Raw genomic sequence first — 20924 nt, 5'->3', positions numbered from 1 at the left:
AAAAAAAAAAAAAAAAAAAAAAAAAAAAAAGGAACTACATACATAATGCGGTCCCCGACGCGTTTAGGCAGTGTTCATCAAACCGGGGTCGCGTTTTTCGCTCGCACAGATGGACATATACATACACACGTATACACAATTCATACATTCAGTATCAAAAATAGATTATAGCCAACTTTTTGTACGATGCACATCGTTGCCGAGGAAAAAATTTGACTCGACTTTTTCTTCTTTTTTATACATGATATAGATTAATATAAAGTTTTCCTCTTAATGAATCTCTATTGCGGCCTCGATGAAAGATGTTAATTTCCTTTAGCCGATTTCTATTTTTCTGACAAATTTCTGCTTTTTTTAAGATCCGAGAAAATAGAAACGCATGGATCGTTTATATTGGAAAAATCGATACTCGAAAAAATTAGTTTTGTTTTTAACACTTTTCTTCAGACATTAAAAAATGCAGAAAATGTAATAAAATTTGAAAAGTCGAATCTTTTTACCCTCAGATTAGAATATTGCGTATTGCGACTCGACGTGCTATGCATCTGAAATATAATATTTTCAAAAGTAACGACGAATAGCACGAGTTCGCAAGTCTCGCAGTCGCAAGAAAAATTCTTCGTCCTTTGTTGTTAAAGGTGGATTATGTAAATTTTGTTAGCGATGACAATCGCAATAATAAAGATTATTACTCGATGATCCGTCTAACTCAAGTTCTTGCTGATAGAGAGACTTCATTATACAACAATATTTCCTATTCACGAGACAATTTCCTCGGCAATTGATGTTAGTGGTGATATACATTTACACACATTGTTTCTCATATGTAGTAATATGTTTCGAGTTTCTCACACTTCATGTATCATGTAAAAAAGTACATCTGGCATCTATCTGTGTATATATATATATGTATGTGTGTATATATGTACGTCTATGCATATATGCATATACTATATATATATGTGTGTGGATGAGAGATAGAGAGTGTGTGTATGTGTGTGCGTGCGTGTAGATATAAGTATATGTATATGTATATATGTATATATATGCTTACACACTTATATACATAGTATGCATATACATACATGTATACGCGTGTACGTATGCGTTTCTTATACCTTGCGATTTGCGACTTCTTCTCATGCATATTTCATCCCGCGTCGTTTTTTCGTACACGTACTACGAGAGGAGGACACGCGGCGTCATTGATGCTCGTAAGTGTCTCGGGCTTCCACAATGACTTGCATTTAAATTCTCCTCGAAAACGTCTAGAAAATGCCGCTAAACGAGGACACACACACAAAGATCGAGATGTTGCTTCGAATCAACTTGGTTTTTAGTTTATTTTTCCCCTTTTAATTGCTATTCTCTTTTCCTTCTTCTTCTTTAAATTATATTCTTCAGTCATTTTTTTTTCTTTCTTCTCGAATTGGCAAGAGATAAGGATTTTCTTGCGATAAAATGCCCGCTCTGTCCTCTTCGTGTTTGTCGAGCAAAACAGAAACGAATGTACCTTATCGCCGCGTGCGTGCGTGCCACTCCGCTCGTTCTTCATCCATAATCGGTTATCGAATTTCTTCCCCAAGACAAAAGTAGCGAACGTGAGCCGAATCGAGCGACATTTTTATAATTGACCACAATAATCCATTATCACGCGTTCATATGACCAATGTTTTCGTTTCATACGTGTCGTCGCATGTAAACGATCGGGAATACTCGATCCGAACCGGGATCGAATCCCTGAGAACCGTACGTCCGATTTCGCCTCACGCTATATGAATTAAGACAGCGGATAATGTTCCGTGATTTTATACTTTATTACCGACATTAACTGATACTCTGTGTGTGCCCATTTGTCTATCAAACGTATAGTAGATATAACGTACATAGCAATATTGTCCCAAACGCACGTGGTTATTTGTACAAAGTATTCCGCAATAGAATTTTGCATTTTCCTCTTTCCAAGAGCCGGGAAAATTACACTTCTATGTAACAGGTTTTCACGATGAAATGCAATCATCCTTGGAAACCGGTGCTTTACACCAGTTGAAATTATTTTACTTAATTTTAGCTCTGCCATCTTAGGTTCATCCCGACGTTTCTTTTTCTTATTGTTGTTGTCCTTCCTTTTTTTTTTTTACCGTTTAATTTATGTATATTATGACTCGCGCCAAAATATCAGAAAAACGTTTTCGACCTCGTATCGGTACATCGATCTCAACTTCTTGTACATATATCATCCGACATTTTTTCGTTGCGATATTCAAACATTTATTCAAAACATTTTGAAGAAGAACTTTCTTAACACGTGCGAATCCGTTAATCGTCATTGGAGCTCGATATATTCATAAGGATCGTTTCATTACGCCCATGGTACCGTTTTCATTCTAGAAAGTCACGTGGTATGAAAAGCAATATTATTCATCGCTTTGTAAATAGCATAATATTTATTTAAGCGCATCGAGAGGCAAAGTACCTGTGCATCCTGTATGAAGAATGTTCCTCCGATTTTCTCAGCCATTACTTGCAGAAGTACAACGGGGATCATCACGGGGATCATCACGGGGATTCGTTCACGATCGATTAATTTTGTTATATTTTCATGCATCTTTTTGTATACCGAGAACAACTGATTTATTTTTCATTTGTACCGTTTGAATGACGTCCAAATACTGGAAAAATACATTTATTATATAAAAAATTATTTTTACTCTCAATCCTTTATAACTGCGCACAATTTCAAAAACTCCCCGGTTTTCTCACTAACAAATAACATTGAAGAAAGTATCCATTGGAGGTATAAGAAAATGATGAAACAGAAATGACAAAATACCCGAGTACCTTTAGAGAATCGTCGAGAGAAAAGTGCATTAGACGTATGGTTCAAAGTAATTCGAAACTTCGATCGAAAGAGTAAACCGACTGGTTTTACCAAGCATCGCAATTTGACTATTTTTCTCAAACGATTTTCAAATTACTTTGAACCGCTTGTCACGCGGAAGTATTTTTCTCAGATATGTTAGAAGCAACCCTTGCCATTTCGTATATTCGTTTATAATTTCGTTCATTAATCACTTCGATCCGATTCAATCGACAGTGACATAGTAATTTCGCTGATCTTACAAACAGCGTGCAACTTTCAAAGAATATCAACCATCTTGCCGGAACGATCAGGTTACGCATTTCAATGGACGATCTTTCTTATTGAGAAATTTATAAAGCTATCATTGCCCGAGGATCTCGTTCCTTTTTCAGAATATTACATCTGATGAAGTTTCATGATGAATCATCAGCCTTGAAGCGATCTCGTTCGGTGCGCGTCTGTCCCGCGTTCCGAATGAAATTCGAATCGTCGAAGCATCGCGATGGAAAGCACATTGTCTCGTTTCTTTATTGTTCGCGTTATTACGACTCATTAAAAAAAGAAAACGAAAAAAAGAAATGAAGAAAATTGTTCATCAATAGTTTGCTGAGAATAAAAAGAGAAACGAGATACAAGAGAAAAGATGGTCGCGAACAAATCCTCGCGAGGGAACGTGTCCTCGAGAGGAAACAATGGAAATGCTGCGACACTGCAAAGCATATAATGAACTCCCCTGTTTTGTGTTTCCCTCCCACTCGATCTTTCATTCCCCTCTCTTTTCATTTTGTTGCACCGAAATAACCAGAAACTCCTTATCTTTGTTTAACGTCGTATATAACGTAGGTATATAGGAAAGTGTGCGCGCGTTAAATGCACGGATAAAAATGATTAATGTAAACTAACCACGAAGAGGCGTCAAGGAAAAAAAGAAACAAGCGAAATGATTCTTTTCCTCGACGATCGACCGAGATACGTATACATTTGTATACCGTACGCATTGTGCATCTGTAAAGATGTCGTTGGAAAGAAAAAAATTGATATTTTCACCGATCGTGTCCCCTCTGGCAACCTCGAACTTTGTTTTTTCTATCGTAAATAGACGTGTCTCTCTCTCTCTCTCTCTCTCGACAAAAGGCACACCCGAACCTCGTCCGCTAGACTTTCAAAACGCTTTTTGTTATTTCCGTCGCTTGAAAGCGACCCACGTGTATTAAGCATACATACATGTGTGTGTAGAAGCTGCTCGATTACGTAAGTTGTTTTTTCTATCGTAAATAGACGTGTCATCGTAAATAGACGTGTCTCTCTCTCTCTCTCTCTCTCGACAAAAGGCACACCCGAACCTCGTCCGCTAGACTTTCAAAACGCTTTTTGTTATTTCCGTCGCTTGAAAGCGACCCACGTGTATTAAGCATACATACATGTGTGTGTAGAAGCTGCTCGATTACGTAAGCTTAACCTCGGATGATCGATGAATAGAAGGAGGTCGTACCGAATATATACCGATCGTTTTCTTTCTTGAATCATCAGTCGTGTTTCGGGAGAGACACTTTTCTTGAGGTCACCGTTTATACACACATGTACATATGTATATATAGTAAGACACACATTACGCACATTATATTCGCGTCGTGGAATCGTAATTCGTTTGCAGCTCGATCGATGGCAACGTACTCATCGATTAACTTCGTCGATGACTGCATCTGTTAGTATAGTGCAGTCCACGTATACACACGCGACGTTAACAGTGTCCGATGGCGAGAATCGAAGTGGTCACATCGGTCAGATACTTTTGTCTCGAAGAATCATCGATCAAAACGATTATCTGTCTACTCGTTAAGCGTTAGACGATATAGGCGAGAAAAGAATAATAATGACAAAAAGAAAGGAAAGAAATTGCGTGAATGGAAGAAGATTCGATTCGCAACTAAGAAACGATGGAGAGAGAGAGAGAGAGAGACGTAAAGACAAATCGTTTAATTGTATGAATAATTGTACGAATAACGGAGGTTTGATTGGTGCTGAAAAAAAGATTTAACCTTCTGTCCTCTAATTTATACAATCATGATTATGTAAAGTGATTATATAAAGCTATTTTCGACGTGGAATTTAAGACTTTTGTTAATTCTGAGATATAATTCAAGTATTGTTAGGGTAAGTTTGACGAGAATACGAAGGTTAATTCTTTGGTAGTCCAACGTTTATGTTCACACTGTCGAGTCAAATTTTTTTTTAGTTTCAAGTATATTGTTAAGTACAATACGTTTCAAAGTATTTTGTTCGTTTTTTTTCTTATATTTTTGCCTCGCTGCTCCCATCTTTTAAAAATCACCTTTCCTGTTATCGTCGAAAATCAGCGCTAGTCAATCTACTCAGCATGTTGGAAACGACGGAACGTTCGTTCGACGCACTGCCAAAGTTTCTACAACGTGCCTTTTTCTTTGTGCTCCCGATCATTTTGCGTTCTGTTCTCTCGCTACGAAAAACAACCGATGGAACAATGATTTTTTTGTGATGAACGATCTCTGGTGATTCTTTTCCTTCGTAATACATAGAGAATGCTGGAATGCGAAGGATCGATGAGAATTGTATTTTGCACAGACAATTTATCGATATTTACGATTAGTGAGTTTTTATTTAATACATCTTCTATGTGTCAGCACCGTTCTATGCTTTTGATTGTATCAACTTTACAATGCGGCAATACCATTCACGCAATGTTAAGGAAGCTTCGTTCCATCGAGAAAAAAGTAACGAAAAGTGAGATTAAAGAGATGCGAGATGTATTTTTCATACCCGGTATATCGTGTTTTTTTGTGTTGTATCCTAAATTATAAATCAGCTAGGAAAACCAGTTTTAAGGTCAACAATTAAAATCGATGAAATATATATAACAGAGCTTGCGGAAGAATGATCAAGGACGATGAGAAAAATGCAATAACAGTCGTGTGCCAGGCGATATATATCGAAAAAGCAATATTTTACTGCCCTTACTATAACGTGACGCCGATAATGCCTAAATGGATATACTTGTCGATACACGATTTTCTGTACTCTGAGCGTGCAAAAATTCAGAGAATTTCTCGATTCGTAGCTAACTAGATATCGATGCTAAGCTAATTTCGGACAAATTTAGACCGTAAGAATTGTAATTAGCTGTTCGTTAGACTATGTAACGACCAACCATTAACGATGACATATTCAAGCATCCAACGCGAACGTAATTACAGCCTTATAACGATTTCCGTGTTCTTTACCGCGGTTTTCACATAACACGATCGCGCAAACCCCGCAAACTGGAAGATATTAACAATTATTTATCTCTGCTGGAAGTGTTTGGAATTGAGATTTTGAAAACTTCGATTGATTCGCATACGTGTTACAGATAAAAATGTAAACACGTGTACTACACAGAAGAACAGTGTTGTTTTAATAGAATATATACATAGGCTTTTTAGATGATTTCGTGCGATTTTAACACGCTTCGTGTTGCGGGAAAATTGAAAGTTTCGACAGAACGTTAGGAGAAAGTTAAATACCTACATTAGAATATTTCATTAAAATCGCTGTGTACCGAATTTTTGCTTTTTAAACGTACAGTGATTCAGGAAAGTCTTTGAACACTTCGTACGGAAAACTTTGATGGATAATGTATTACACGCATTATACGTATATTATACTTTTTGAAACTTCATCGACACGGTAACGAGACACGACTATTATGACTTTGTTGATAAAGCCTGAAATAAATGCTAAAGTATATAGAAAACTGCAAGCACACAGCTGAAATGTTTACGGTGTTAATGAAATTTCAAAATACATATCTTGTATAACACACGTGATAAATGTTTAAATACCTATATGGTTTCGTGAATCATTGTAGCTAATTCGAAAAACTGATTAAAAGGTGTCTTGTTTGCCGAGAGAAAGTTTTATCTTCAATGTTGATCATATTTCGTTGTTAGCTCGCGCGCCACTGAACGCCTTAATAAACAGCAATAAAATAAAATAAAATTCCACATGGAATCAGCCTACGATTATTTCGTGCGGCGTATTTGAAACGTATGTACGAAGTCCAAATCGAAGAGATCTTGCGTTCGTCGCGAACGTTCTCTGAACCATTATATCACGTCGATGCCAATTCTTCAGAGAGAGAGAGAGAGAGAGAGAGAGAAAGAGAAAGAGAAAGAGAGCATTCGCATGAAAATCTCACGAAGAAAGTTCGATCGTGCCTTCTAGTGTTCGCAGTGACATGGTTACGCCTCTGTTTTGGCGAACGATCCCGCGACGATCGCGGTTCCATCAGATACAAAGGTCACACGTTACGTAATTTTGTTCCAGAAGATTGCGGACATTTGCTTCCGCGATTTCATACTTTCTCTTTCTCTTTCTCTCTCCCACACTCTCTTTTTCTCCTCTGTTATACAGCCGAGAAATTAGCGAGCCGTTATCTGTTTTACAAGGATTGCAAAACAATTTTTCCTTGACGTCGTAAATGCGATACGAAGCTTTTCGATTCGAGAGACAAAATGTTGGAACGATCATGGAACATCTGTCCGTTTTAAGCCATTCGCATGATAGAATAGACCGACGTGTTTGCTACATCACAACAATGGAATATTCCGTCAAAATACACGAAATAAATTACCACGGTTTCGTTTCGAACAAGCGAAATAACGCTTCGACTTGAATGAATCCTAAAAGATTTATACTGCTTGTAGCAGTATAGCTAGTTATATTGTTACGAAGCTGTTGCTTCGTAACAATATAACAAAATAGTTGCATTTTTTGATAAGAATGATTCGTTCTTTGATTGCGAATGGTTTAAAATAAATAAGAGATACGTATGTATGAGAGACGGTGTGAACTATGTGAGAACAGCGTACGATTCCTCTTTTTTTTTCTTTTTTTTTTGGAAAGATAATATTGTGATTGTGACTGGAATGAAGAAGGACGATTAAAGTGTAAATATTTGTTAAGCGACTGCGTATTCTTTTTTTCGCACCCGTTCGAAACAGCAATGAGAAACATATCATTGTCAAGAGACATTTAAGAATGCGTGTTGTGAAGAAGCATCGCGAAACGCGCTATAAATTTCCTGAAAAGAATAAAACCAAGAATCTCAACTTTAGCCTTTTCATCGAACATCTGTTTTTTCAGAGCTTGGCCGAAAAAAGTTAATTGTTTGCATTGTCGGAGCTGTTTAACAATCGAAAGATAAACAATCGTTATCCTCGACATTGGTACCTTATTTTACCGATTCCTTTACTTTGTTTTCCTTTTTTACTTTCTCTTTCTGTAAATCGTCCTTGAAGCTTAATTTCGTTTAACTTGAAAACAATATATATGGTACGGAAGATGCTAACTAAAACCGCAAACTTCTATCCTTTATTTATTCCAAAACGAAGATTGTAAATCATTTATATGTACCTATACAAGCGTCTCCTTTATTAAACTCAAAGTCACGTATTTGTAAATTAAGATGCTAATTTTTATTTCCACGAAAGAATTATTTTATAGCATAAGAAATTGTTTACAGCATATATTTGCGTCATTTATACGTGACAACGTTATATTGCGACTGGAGTTTTTCTGACTATCACACGTATCGAAGATAAATCGAAGACCTTTCCTAATCAGAAAGTTCGCCAATGGCATTATGAGTCTCCTCGTGCAGGCCTGCCAACGAAATTGCACGTTTCCTCGTTACGATCAGCGAGAGAGTTAAAAGATAACTGTAACCGGATTTACGTACAAAGCGAAAGTGTGGTTCTTCGTACTGGATATGGATATACAATCTTTCACAGCGTCTAGTTACGACTTGTTATCAAGGCACGTATGTAATATATGTAAACGTATTTCCGCCCGGAGGTAGTGTCATTACGTTGACGTATGTAAATATGTATAATATGAGTACGTTTAGAAAACTAATTTGGGCAAGCAGTTATACAGAGTGTCTCGTTTTAACTTCCCCAGGCAAACGTCTCGAAAGATACGAGAAATATAAAAAAATATTTCAAATGAAAGTTATAGCACATTGAGGGAAACAGATACTTTTGGTGACAATGAAAAATCTTTCGGCAACCAACTTCGAATTTTGAAATTAGAACCTATATTTTTAAACGTGTCATCTCATGCCTGTCATTTTCAAACTACTTTAATCCAATATCTAATACTTTACTTACCCTTGATACTTTATTTTAATGTATAATGCCGTACACAAGCTATTTCTGAGATATAATAGCTCAAATTTGATACACCGCCCCGACATTAACGTCACCCGATGAGCAAGATGAAAAGGTTGCACGTCATGTTGCCTATAAAAGTTGCCTATAAAAGTATGTGTATATTTCACTGCAGTGAATTATGGGCTCTATTGCGATAGATGTTTGAGTTCTTTGGAAGTATTTCCCTACTCTGTTTACTGCTGTAAGCGATAGATTCTAACACGTATGAACAATTATACGTATGATACCTTCCACTGTTACTGGTTTAACTTGATAAATGTTATTCTTTAAATAGCTCCACGTAAAAAAATTTGTCAACAACATATGAAAATATGGAACGTAGGATTGCTCATACGTGTTCGAATCTATCGGCGACTACGCTGAACAAGGTTTACATTTCGTTTATAAGGGAAAATTATATGTGGTGAAACACATATATACAAATAAAGTCGACTCTTTTTCGAGCTAGCGCGATGTACAAAGTCCGGCTGTGCAACCTTCGCACAAGTGTACAGTGAATTACGTTAATGCCAGCGACATATCAAATTTGAAGAGTTATAGTTCAGCAACAACCTATGCAAAAAATATGTTTTGGTAGAGTTTCGAAGACATGTGATGCTCGAATGTGATATGAGCTCGATATGAGCTAAAACGATGTACATAAAAATATAGGTTCGAATTAAAAAATTCTAAGTTGACCATCTGTAAAAGATTTTTCAATGTCTCCATAACATTAAATATGCTACAATATGCTACAACTTTCGTTTGAAATATTTTTTTTATTCTTCTCGTATCTTTCGAGATATTTGACTATAGAGAAATTGAAATGGGATAACCCGCGCAGTTAGTTGATCGATCGTCTAAAAATAGCTGAGATGAAAATGAGAATCCATTTGTTTACAAGGATGGAAATTTTTTATTAGAATATCTTTATTACAATACTCTAGATGAAAACTTTCCGATCGCAGAGATAGACATCTTTTATCAGAATATCTCCTGGGTAAGAAATTTTAATTTACGAAGGTAGACATTTTTTATTAATATATTTTAGATAAAAATTGTTTATTAGATAAAAAAAAAGTTACGAGGTATATTTAATACCTCGGTAAGAAACCGGTCGCCAAACAATCAAACCTCGAAAATACAGACGTGCGCCGAATTTCTGTCCAAAGATTGTTCGTTGAAGAAACATTCTTTCCTCAAATGCTCAACGATTGTCGTAACACTTGTAATACCTAGTAATACTTGTGCAAAAACAAAGACGATAAAATTACGACTTTTAATATCGGTATCTTTGGGATCTCAAGATAAGGGCGATCATAAACAATCTACTATGACGCATTTGTTTGTAATTTCCGGTGAACATTTTCTCAAATATTTCTGAAAATATATCAAATATATCAAACAGATCTAGGAGGTAAAAGAAAAAAGTACGGTATTATTTCGTGTGTCATACGTCGAGGTTACAGTAACAAATGTTCATCTAGATATTCGTCGGCCTTTATACACCACGTTAAAATAAATTTCGTGGCCTCCTAGGGACGACCGTGAGCTTTCAACGTCTCGGACGTTCCGCCGTAGTATTGAAACGTTTTGCATACAATTATAAAAAGATTCATGGCGTTTCTTTCGAGTTCTCTCAACCAGCTTGCTTCGTTCACGATATTAACAATCTCTGGTCGATATCGTTCACTTTACGATACTCTTCGAATCGATCTTTCCGATATGATATTTTCTTACTTGATCGCCGTGAAATCTAAACCGTGTAAGTACCAGGTAAGAATCACATTGCTAATGATTACATTCATGATTATACGTATTACAATGCTAATGAAATTTCAAGAAATGTTGTTGAATACTTTCGCGAGTCACTACGTGTAAGTATATATGTGAGTATTCGTTGCTTTTTTCTTCTTATCAGCGAGTGTTTTGAACAAATTTTTGGACGATAGAACAAGAGAAGGAGAGATATTCAGAAAAAAGCTAATTTATCCGTATGAAGACGATAGTAGATGTTCTATTGCCTAGTACCTTACGAAATTTCCACGTGGACCTTCGTAATCTTTCGAGTGACATTCTGGAAACTTCTTTTTTAACCATTGGACAATCTAACGAACCGCATCAGGAAAAATTCGATTCTTGATATTATCGCGTAAATTCTATCGATTTCGTTGAAAATAGACGCTCCGACGCAATGTACTAGTTTCCTTCGTCTCTTCGTGGTACGATAAGCTTCCTTCTGAATCATTCTGTGTTTCAAAACGTCAAGGTCTTTTTTCTGTCACAGTTTTTATCAAATCCCGACCAGCTTCTCGTAATTTGCGTGACAACCGAGAACCATGATTATATCGACTGCTATTTTTTATAAGATGACTGCTTTTTTTATTATGAGAGATTAATTATATTTCTTCAAGTCGTGGAAACGTATCATAGAAAAGAATACAGATAGAAATTAAGAGAACGATACTTTTACAAGTTAAAGTATCCTCAGATTCTGAGAAAATTGATTGATCGATTCGATCGATACCATACGATAATGTTCACAATATTCAAATTCAAATACATCCGTAAATCGCAGGTTCATTTCTGCGTGACATCACATGAAAGTATTTTTTTAAAATATTATTGTTATCGTCGTCATGAGATCATTATCGTGGATGATCTAAGACTCTTGCACAGTACTGTATGTATAACTACTGAAGCAGAGGAATTATGGTAAACGTGTGCTCGTGCCCTCGTGCTGGACACTGGCAAGGTTTTTACGCGGGTCAGGGACATTTTCGGAGGCGTTGCCTCTCTTTTAAATTTATCCTTCACGACAGCTTCGAACTGCCGCCTCTTATTAACGGCAGCGATGTAAGTACGTTGCCGCCCGGTTGTTGAACCTGCCAATTTTGCCTCGAAGAAACGGACATTCGAGGTGAATGATCTCCCCGCTAGAGATTTAACGCTTAAACATGTTAGAAGCTTCCAAGGTCGAATTATACAACGTATGAGATACCAAGTAACGCTAGCTGGCACCATTCGATGATTTAATTGATTTTCTATGCTGCAAAACGTCACCAAGGACGCCAAGATGGATCAACTATACCGTTAAAATCATTTGACTTTACATTGGAAATCATAGGATTTTATAATTCCACTGATCGTTCAGCCCTGCTGTTCTTAAGTCTATAGAATTCGAAATAGAACTATTGCAATGGATGTCGGATTTTTCAATATTTGGTTTCGATATTCGATATGTATAAATATTGCGTTTATTTTCTCCCGCTCTCCCCTTTTTTTGAAGATTAAGTAAGGTAAAGTATAAAACTTAATTTAAGTAAAGGATTATGAAGGAAGCGCGCGTCGCTCACCCCAGAATCTTGAGGGGTAAGGTCTTTATAAAAAAGTTATCTAATAAATCAGTAGGTAACTCCTTGAGTTAGGCGAACGGATGGCATAATCGAGGTTGCTTCCCGTTGGAAGCTCCTCGTTGGATTTTTATGTGTCGTTTGTAACGAGGTCTTGAGGTTTTCTCCTTTTCAATCTACGCAAATCCATACAACGTACATGCGAGCTATGTCGCTTCTGCGTTAGGGTGTCGCTGTTGGCGTGCACTGTATTTGTAGCATGTTTATTGGCTTTGTCTTTCGTTTCTTTTATTTGTAAATCTTTATGGTTGTAATGGTTCGTTAAGCTTTTTAGTTCAAATAAATGCTACTTACAATTAGTTTTAATTATTTCATTTAATTAATTTTAACGCGCCCGTGCAGAGCCAACTTATATGCAATATTAGAAATATACATATTCAAGGCAATTGTTATTCTTTATCCACATTACTCTTTTCCCTTACTCAACTACGTTCTCAATATGCCAGCCACGAAACAACAAATTTTATATTTCGTTATCGTCTATCTGACAAGTACCTATATATGTATTTCGCAAGATTCTCTCGTTATCACTATACCCAACGTTTTCCATCGCCAAGAGGTAAACCGTTCTTCGAATCTTTTAATAATAGCTCGGTATTAAATATAATACGCGCTGCGCGATTACTATTCGAAGACGCGACGCGTCTGTTTTTTTCTTGCATTGGGTAACTCGTGACTAGTCACGATTTCGAGACTTTCAAGAATCCAGGCTTCGAATCATATTCGAAGCGATTCAAATCTTTCGTTACACATATGGATTCGAAGCAATTGTAAGTGTTTCGGGCCTCGTCACTACTCGTGGCTCGTCCGCAAACTCGAAATCCTCGTCTGTAAAAATAGAATAACTATTAGCGCGATCGCGCTTCTGACCGTCAAATCGAGGTCTCTGCTCGTACAAGAAGATGGTGTCGGACGAACGAGCTTCGCGAAGTGCGAAGGAAGAAAAAGAGAGGATGCTGCTTTAATCAGGGCATGTCGGCGGAGATAGGAGCCAGGTTACGGAGAGAAAATGTGCAGGTTTCGTGCGGCGCAACAACTTTCTTTCTTCGGATAAGGCGCGTGGGTTGCCGAACCGGGGCCTCAAGGAAGCGTTTCCTACGGTAGAAATGGCAACAGCGACGAGGAGACGCAAGGGAGGACAGAAACTTTCTCCACCTTCATCGCTCGCGACATGCTGCTTTGAAAATTATCGCTCTTTTCTCGATAGACGATAGGAAAGTTCCGCTAAAATTTCGTCTAATCCGTGTATCTTTTCATTGCTTTGATAACGATATAAAAGTTTCACACGAACGAAAACAAAGGAAATGGGTAGACAATAACAGGATGACGAATTGTAACCGACTAGATAGCGATTAGATTCGAATTGCTATCACTGTAGTACCCTATAGGCTAAGAAAACATGGTATATTTGTTTTAATATTTCATCGATGTCCAATCTTCTCTTCTTAATTAAAATGTCCCGTCTAGCATTTTTTCATAATTAGAGAAACAAGCATGGGACAAAGAAAACGATAAAACGTGTTTTCTCCAGTTTCGAAATCGTGGACGGAACATTTTGATTAAAGGCCGAGCGATAAAAGTGTACATTGTTACAGAAAACAAAGCAACGCGCAAAAGCCGAAAATCTTATTATTTTCGATAAATAAAGCTTTTTAGCGTATTATTATTCGGATTATTAATCGGAAACGAGATCAACGTCTACTTTTAAATCTTTATAAATATCGTGATTCCAGTGCATCGTTCAATTTTCCGAGCTACTAATTATTCTCATTAGCTAAATAACTTTGTTAGCCTGTTGGACGCGCTCGTTCATGAAGCATTATACCATCGCGTGATTCTTCGTTAGCACGATTTTATCGACTTTCTTCAAAATTTCTCCTTCTAGAAAAGAACGAAATCAAGCGTGTCGAACATAGCAGTTAATTCACCATGTAAATTACATTTAAATTAATTTATTTCTTTTTCTAATAATAAGAGCGGTAACCAAATTTTACAAGAAGTTGGCTAAAATCGACCGTCAAAAACGCTCGATATCAATCAACATCAGAAGTATTTCTGTTTATAAAATCCTCCTTAATCTGTCTCATAAATTTTATTACCACGCATTGACTTCTGAAAATCAATCTAATCGCATATACGAACATTGGTGATCGCGAAGAACAAAATTATTACAGTCTGATCCGTCTTTAATCTTGTTCTTTACGATCACCAATGTTCGTATATGCGATTAGATTGATTTTCAGAAGTCAATGCATGGTAATAAAATCGGCATTTGCAATTATCAGATCTTATAAAATTGTTTTGCCACTTGACAAACTCTTTACTTTCGGATTTATGAGACAAACTAAGGAGGATTTTATAAAGAGAAATACTTCTTTTACAAATTCTAATTACAAAATTATTACAGTCCGATCCGTCTTTAATCTTGTAATTAAAGTACATTTTATCAAAGATAAGCCAGTGTTCGAATATTTTTGAGCGCTAGTGGTAATACACGTGGAAATGTCCGGGAGCGATCTTGTTAGAGGACAACGTAAAATTTCATCCGAATAGAAACGATCGTACTCGTATGTCTCTTCTTACTTATGATCGAGTGTAGTGTACGTAAGATGAAGTTCTTTGATCTTTGCGAAATCGAAAAATATTCTGTTTGTTCGTCGTATCAGCAAGGTTTTAAACATTTGCACATTTAAGGCAATTTCTCACTATTGACAAAGCGATTACGGTTGATGTCCTACTTTTTCATATTTCATGAAGTCCTTGCGGTTGTCAACGATGAAGAATATCCTTGTGGTTCGTTTACAGTGTCGGACGGAGGGAGATGAAATGCTGAAGAAAGAAGAAACTTTGGATTTTTACTGACTGTTGATAGAAAGAAAAACGTTGTCACCATAGACTCGCTAAAGACGAGAACATTAAATATTCCGTAGGTAGGTTAGGCCATTGTCGATTGAGAAATCAAACGGAAGACACGAACGTGGCTCATCGTTTGTTCGTGGATTGCGAAATGTAGGATCCGACGTTACATCAATTCCTGACTTGCTCTATTAGAGAATACTATATTCAATGAACAGAATTTGTCCTCTTGCAGGATAAATAGTTTTTAACAACATTGCAATATTCCATTGCATTTTTCTTAAAATGCCATAAGTATCTCTGTATAATATTTATATATCGCAGAATTTTCCATGGAGCGATGTTAGCTTGCTTATTCTATGGATAAACGTAAGTAAAACATGTTATATAAACGTAAACTTGTGAATGCCTTAAAAGCTACTACAAATACTAAACAACAAGGGATTGGTTTTCTCTTCGATGGAAAATAGAAACAGATTGGCGATACTTACATGTATTAATTCCATTCCAAAATATGTAAAAATTAAATTCATGAGATTTTGAATTTCTTGTTGATTTTCTCTAATTTCGATGAATGAGTTACGAATATTTGCATTAATTCCTAACATGTATTAACTTTTGTCACGTAAATTTTTTCCTATAACATTCCCCACAAATAAACGTCCTCCAGAGGCATAATATCCAACGATCTTGAGGGCCAAAAACTAGTCTTTGTTGCTGGTCTAGTCTAGATGTTCTTGTCACCCTCTTGAATATTTAAACAGTATTAATAACGATAACTATATATACATATATAGAGACTAATATTATAAAGTAGTATGAAATTAACATGATAACTGCATATTTGCATAACATCAAACCTATTAAATTATTCCTTTCTTCAACTATTTCATGTTGAAGTACTTTCTTTCAGCCACGAAGATATTAAAGCCAGAAAATCAACAAAAACGAATTCATTCCTTTTCCCGTGTAGTCTTCATAATCTTCATTAAAGAAAACATTAATCCGTTATTAGTTCGTATTTTATAAGTCTACGTTTATATAAGTCCTCTCACTCTTACTCATAGAATATAGTATATAGCTTGTTTCGCGAATAACTATATTCGTTATATATTGTATAAAAATGTCCGTGCTGTTCTTAGAAAAATACAACAATATTATAATATTATTGAAATTATTGGTTTGCATTTGGAAATTATTGCAGTAATCGAGAGATTTGAGATCGTTGACAGAAAAGTTCACGTTTCATCACTGACATAATTCCAAAACCTAACCCTAACCTAACCCCAATTGTTGATTTTCCGTTTTTATTAAACAATATATCGATCGAATGAAACCACGTTATGTCGAAGGTTACGTTCTCCAAGAGAATAAGATGTTTAATTTTATATTAGATTACGAGTCGTGACTAAATTGAAAATTGATAAATTATAAAAATGTATTGATCACTCATGGTATGATGTTGGGAAAGGTTACGTTGAGCTGGTAAAAATTTACGTGTATCAAAATCGAACGCATAGCGTGGGTGAACCACAAGGGAACGTCTTATATTTAGCTACTCGTATATTAACGTCGAGTAGCGTTTTATTGCAATGTGCTACTCTCGTTCACCCCGGTCACGCTTTCTCCGAGAAACTCGAGACAGAGCTCTGCATTTCCATTTGTACAATCTACAGCAATTATATTTTAGATCTTCGAGAAAGTAATACATACTCGTATTTCATATTCTATCGATTTGCAATTAATACGTATATGTGGACACAATGTTTACACGTACCTTGTGATATTCCATTTCAAGATCAATTTCAACTTCGTTTTTATATTAGACATAGATTTTGCATGCTTCTGTAATACACAGGTATTATTAAAATATTTGAATCAATGGCAAACTAATGATCAAAAACAATACTTACCTATTATCTTCTTGTGAAATGAATAAATATACCTATAGAACATACATTCCTTATTTCAGGATTTATTACGCAAGAGTATATTAAAATTAGATAGAATGGGCAATTGATCGAAATGTTGACTAATTTTAGATATCATTGATAGAATTACACAATCACGATAGACTTACTATTAATTACGAAGAATCATTTCTGTTTTATCTATAGGTCGACGATCAAACGAATCGAGGATGACGAATTCCTTAAAAACCAAAACTGTCTCAAAAAAAATAAAGGTTGTCATTTACAGATGACGATTTTTCTTTGATCGTATATTAATTTCTAAAAGTAAATTTTATCATATCACGATTTATTATTTCACGATAACTTTAACGAAGAAAAAAAATTGTCTTGAATATATTTATAACCTTATAACTAATACTAATATCTTTGTAACTATAATTGTTATACGCCGTTAAAAATAAAGAAAGTATCTACATATTTTTATGCGGTAGTACACGTATTTAACGAAATGAAAAATAAGAATTTATAGGTGATTATATATATCAATATATTAATTTACTGGTTAATATATTTTGTAATAATCTTACAAGTTTCTCATCGTTGATAATCAATAGTACCGAGCATCTAAGTTTTTGTATTTAACGTTGGGCAATGTGCTAGGTATTTAACCGTCGAATCAGCGATACGTGAAACATCAGGGACGAATTATTCGTTTCCTATGAGCATAATTTCCCCCGCTGTTTGAGCGAGGGACCTCACCTTGCTCTTCACCTTCGTGCTTATACTTTAGTTGATTTAACCAACGATGACCTTGAATAACGTTTTTAACCGCGGATACAGGTATAGGAAGAAAGAATTAATTTAGACATACTTGAAGTTATTTGTCAAGGTAACTTGGAATAAAATAAAATTGTTACCTTTAATTAATCGTTGTTTATACCATCACATATAATGACCCTACAACAAAAAAAATGTCAACGTAATATTTATTTACATGTGTGAGCGTGTATGTCACAGCAATGTCAATTCAAGAATAGTATTGATTATATGGCAAACTTTAATTAAAAAATGCAGATCTTTAAATTTAATCGTCTAAATTCAAATTCAATTTTAAAACATGTAAATTTATAAATTTAAATTTCGGAAAGTCAAATCGATTCTATTGAATATCGATAAGTTTCATCGAGAAGTTTGCTATTAGTCGAAATTGTGAAAGCATGTAATGGCGTCCAGTGGACGCTAGCAACAGCTGTTCCGTTGTTTGGAACGTATTTGGAAGCAAAATTTGTGTATCTTATTGTCAAATTAATTGAATATCTACTTTGTGATGTTACTGGCATAAATGACAAGTTTGAAAAAATTAACATATTACGTGTGTACGAAGAAATAGAGAAACGAATGTGATTGGAAAAATAAATATAAATATAAGGTTATAGTACTGTATTTTTCATGTTTCCATGTTGTTAAAAATGATTTTCAGCGTCTCGCGTTTATAAAAATTGATTAATAAACTAGAAGTTATAGAAAATTAATTTTATAAGAAAGAAAAACGCGATAAAATGTCAAGTAGGAACGAAAGCAAGGGGCCAATTCCGCCCCGATGGCTTCATTGTCCACGGAAAGCAGTAAAACTAATACAGAATAAATTTCTCGCTTTCAAGACTCCGCTATCGTCTGCATTTGATAGCCAAGTGCCAGAAGAATGTCGTTTCTCAGTGGATATGTTATTCGCATCGTTAAAGAGTCAGAAAATAAAATTAGGTCTATGGATTGACCTAACCAACACTACGAGATTTTATGACAAGGAAAGTTTAGAAGCGTATGGTTGCAAATATTTAAAGTTGCAGTGCAGAGGTCACGGTGAAACTCCCTCTGAAGAACAAACAAGAATTTTTGTGCAAATTTGCAGAAATTTTATATCGTTTAACCCGTTGGAAGTTATCGGTGTTCATTGCACGCATGGTTTCAATAGAACTGGCTTCCTTATAATCAGTTATTTAGTAGAAACTGATGGTACTAGCGTTGACGCTGGTTTGGCAGAATTTGCTACTGCAAGACCACCAGGCATATATAAAGCTGATTATATCCAAGAACTGTTTAGGAGATACGATGATGTGGAGGATGCTCCTGATCCTGCTCCTAGACCAGCTTGGTGCTTAGAATATGATGATTCCAATGTAGAAGATACAGATGAAGGCACTAGTGCTGATAATGATAATTATAATCAAGACGTACCCAATAAAAAAAGAAGGCGTGAGTTTAATAACAAAAATCCAATATTCATGGCTGGTGTACCTGGAGTAACTCCTATTTTAGAGGATAGAAAATTAAGTGGAATACAGAGACGTGTTCAAGGTATTTGTTCTTGGAAATCAACTGGATTTCCTGGTTCTCAGCCAGTTTCTATGGATGAAGATAATATTAGATTGCTACATGAAAAACCATATAGAGTTTCATGGAAAGCAGATGGGACCAGGTATATGATGATGATTCAAGCAGATGGAGAAATTTATTTTGTAGATAGAGATAATAGTGTATTTCAAGTTAATGGAATGACTTTTCCACATCCAAAAGACATATCTAGGACTCTTAAAGATACATTATTGGATGGTGAAATGGTGATTGACAAGGCAAATGGTAAAGAATATCCAAGATACTTAGTTTATGATGTAGTGATGTACGATGGCAAAGATATTAGCAAATTACCATTCCATCCTGAGCGTTCTTGCATCATTGAACGAGAAATTATAGGTGGCAGACATAGAGCAATGAAGGAAGGAAAATTGAGAAAAGAAATGGAACCCTTTTCAGTACGATTAAAACATTTTTGGGATGTGACACAAGCTGCTAATTTATTAAGTGAAAAATTTGCCAAACAACTAGGCCATGAACCTGATGGTTTAATATTTCAACCTGCTAAGGAACCCTATTGTCCAGGGCTTTCACCAGATGTTTTAAAATGGAAACCCTTGTCACAGAATTCTGTTGATTTTAGATTAAAAATAATTACAGAATCTGGAGAAGGAATTCTTCCAAAGAAAATTGGCTATCTCTATGTAGGTGGTATGAAAGAACCATTTGACAAAATGAAAGTTACCAAACAAATAAAAGATTTAAATAATGCAATTATTGAATGTAAATTTGAAAATGGCCAATGGGTTTTCATGCGTGAAAGAACTGATAAATCATTTCCTAATTCGTACAATACGGCTCAATCTGTATGCAAAAGCATTATAAAACCCATAACAACTGAACGACTTTTAGATTATATTAATAGGCACAGATTTATAATAGATGATTCTGATCTTATGCCACCTCCGAATAAAAAACGTAACATATAACTGACTACACATAGTTTTAATGATACTATAATGTATTTAAGATTTAAGAAATAATAGGTTTATTGTGAGATTTTAATTGGTCTATAAGCATGAAATACATGTATCTAGCCTATTGTACTTGTATTGTATTGAAACCTGTTTCAATTGCTGTAAAACTTTAACAATCGTAAATTGTTCGCTCAATAAAGATACTCTGTAATAAATTAAATGTCTTTTTGGTCTTGCATAAGATACTTATCACCTAATCCTTTCCTTGTCAGAATTATTTTACGTCTTTTATTAGAATAGTTTTGTAAGACTGTGATCTCTAA

At 35.4% G+C, this 20924-nt stretch overlaps 2 protein-coding genes across 2 annotated transcripts in view; both read left to right on the top strand.

Annotated features, from left to right (window-relative positions):
- The window catches only part of LOC100741256 (transducin beta-like protein 2), a 57670-nt gene that overhangs the window by 35329 nt on the left and 1417 nt on the right, over nt 1-20924 (top strand). The gene's annotated exons all lie outside the window — the stretch shown is intronic.
- LOC105680547 (mRNA-capping enzyme) lies at nt 18733-20821 on the top strand. The gene has a single exon (XM_012383713.3). The coding sequence runs from the start codon at nt 18832-18834 to the stop codon at nt 20611-20613; it is 1782 nt and encodes a 593-aa protein (XP_012239136.1). The 5' UTR covers nt 18733-18831; the 3' UTR covers nt 20614-20821.

The sequence above is a fragment of the Bombus impatiens genome, unplaced genomic scaffold, assembly GCF_000188095.3.
Source record: "Bombus impatiens unplaced genomic scaffold, BIMP_2.2 scf_0219, whole genome shotgun sequence".
NCBI lineage: Eukaryota > Metazoa > Arthropoda > Insecta > Hymenoptera > Apidae > Bombus > Bombus impatiens.
Note: the sequence above shows the minus strand (reverse complement) of the source record. Positions and strands in the feature narration are given on the sequence as shown.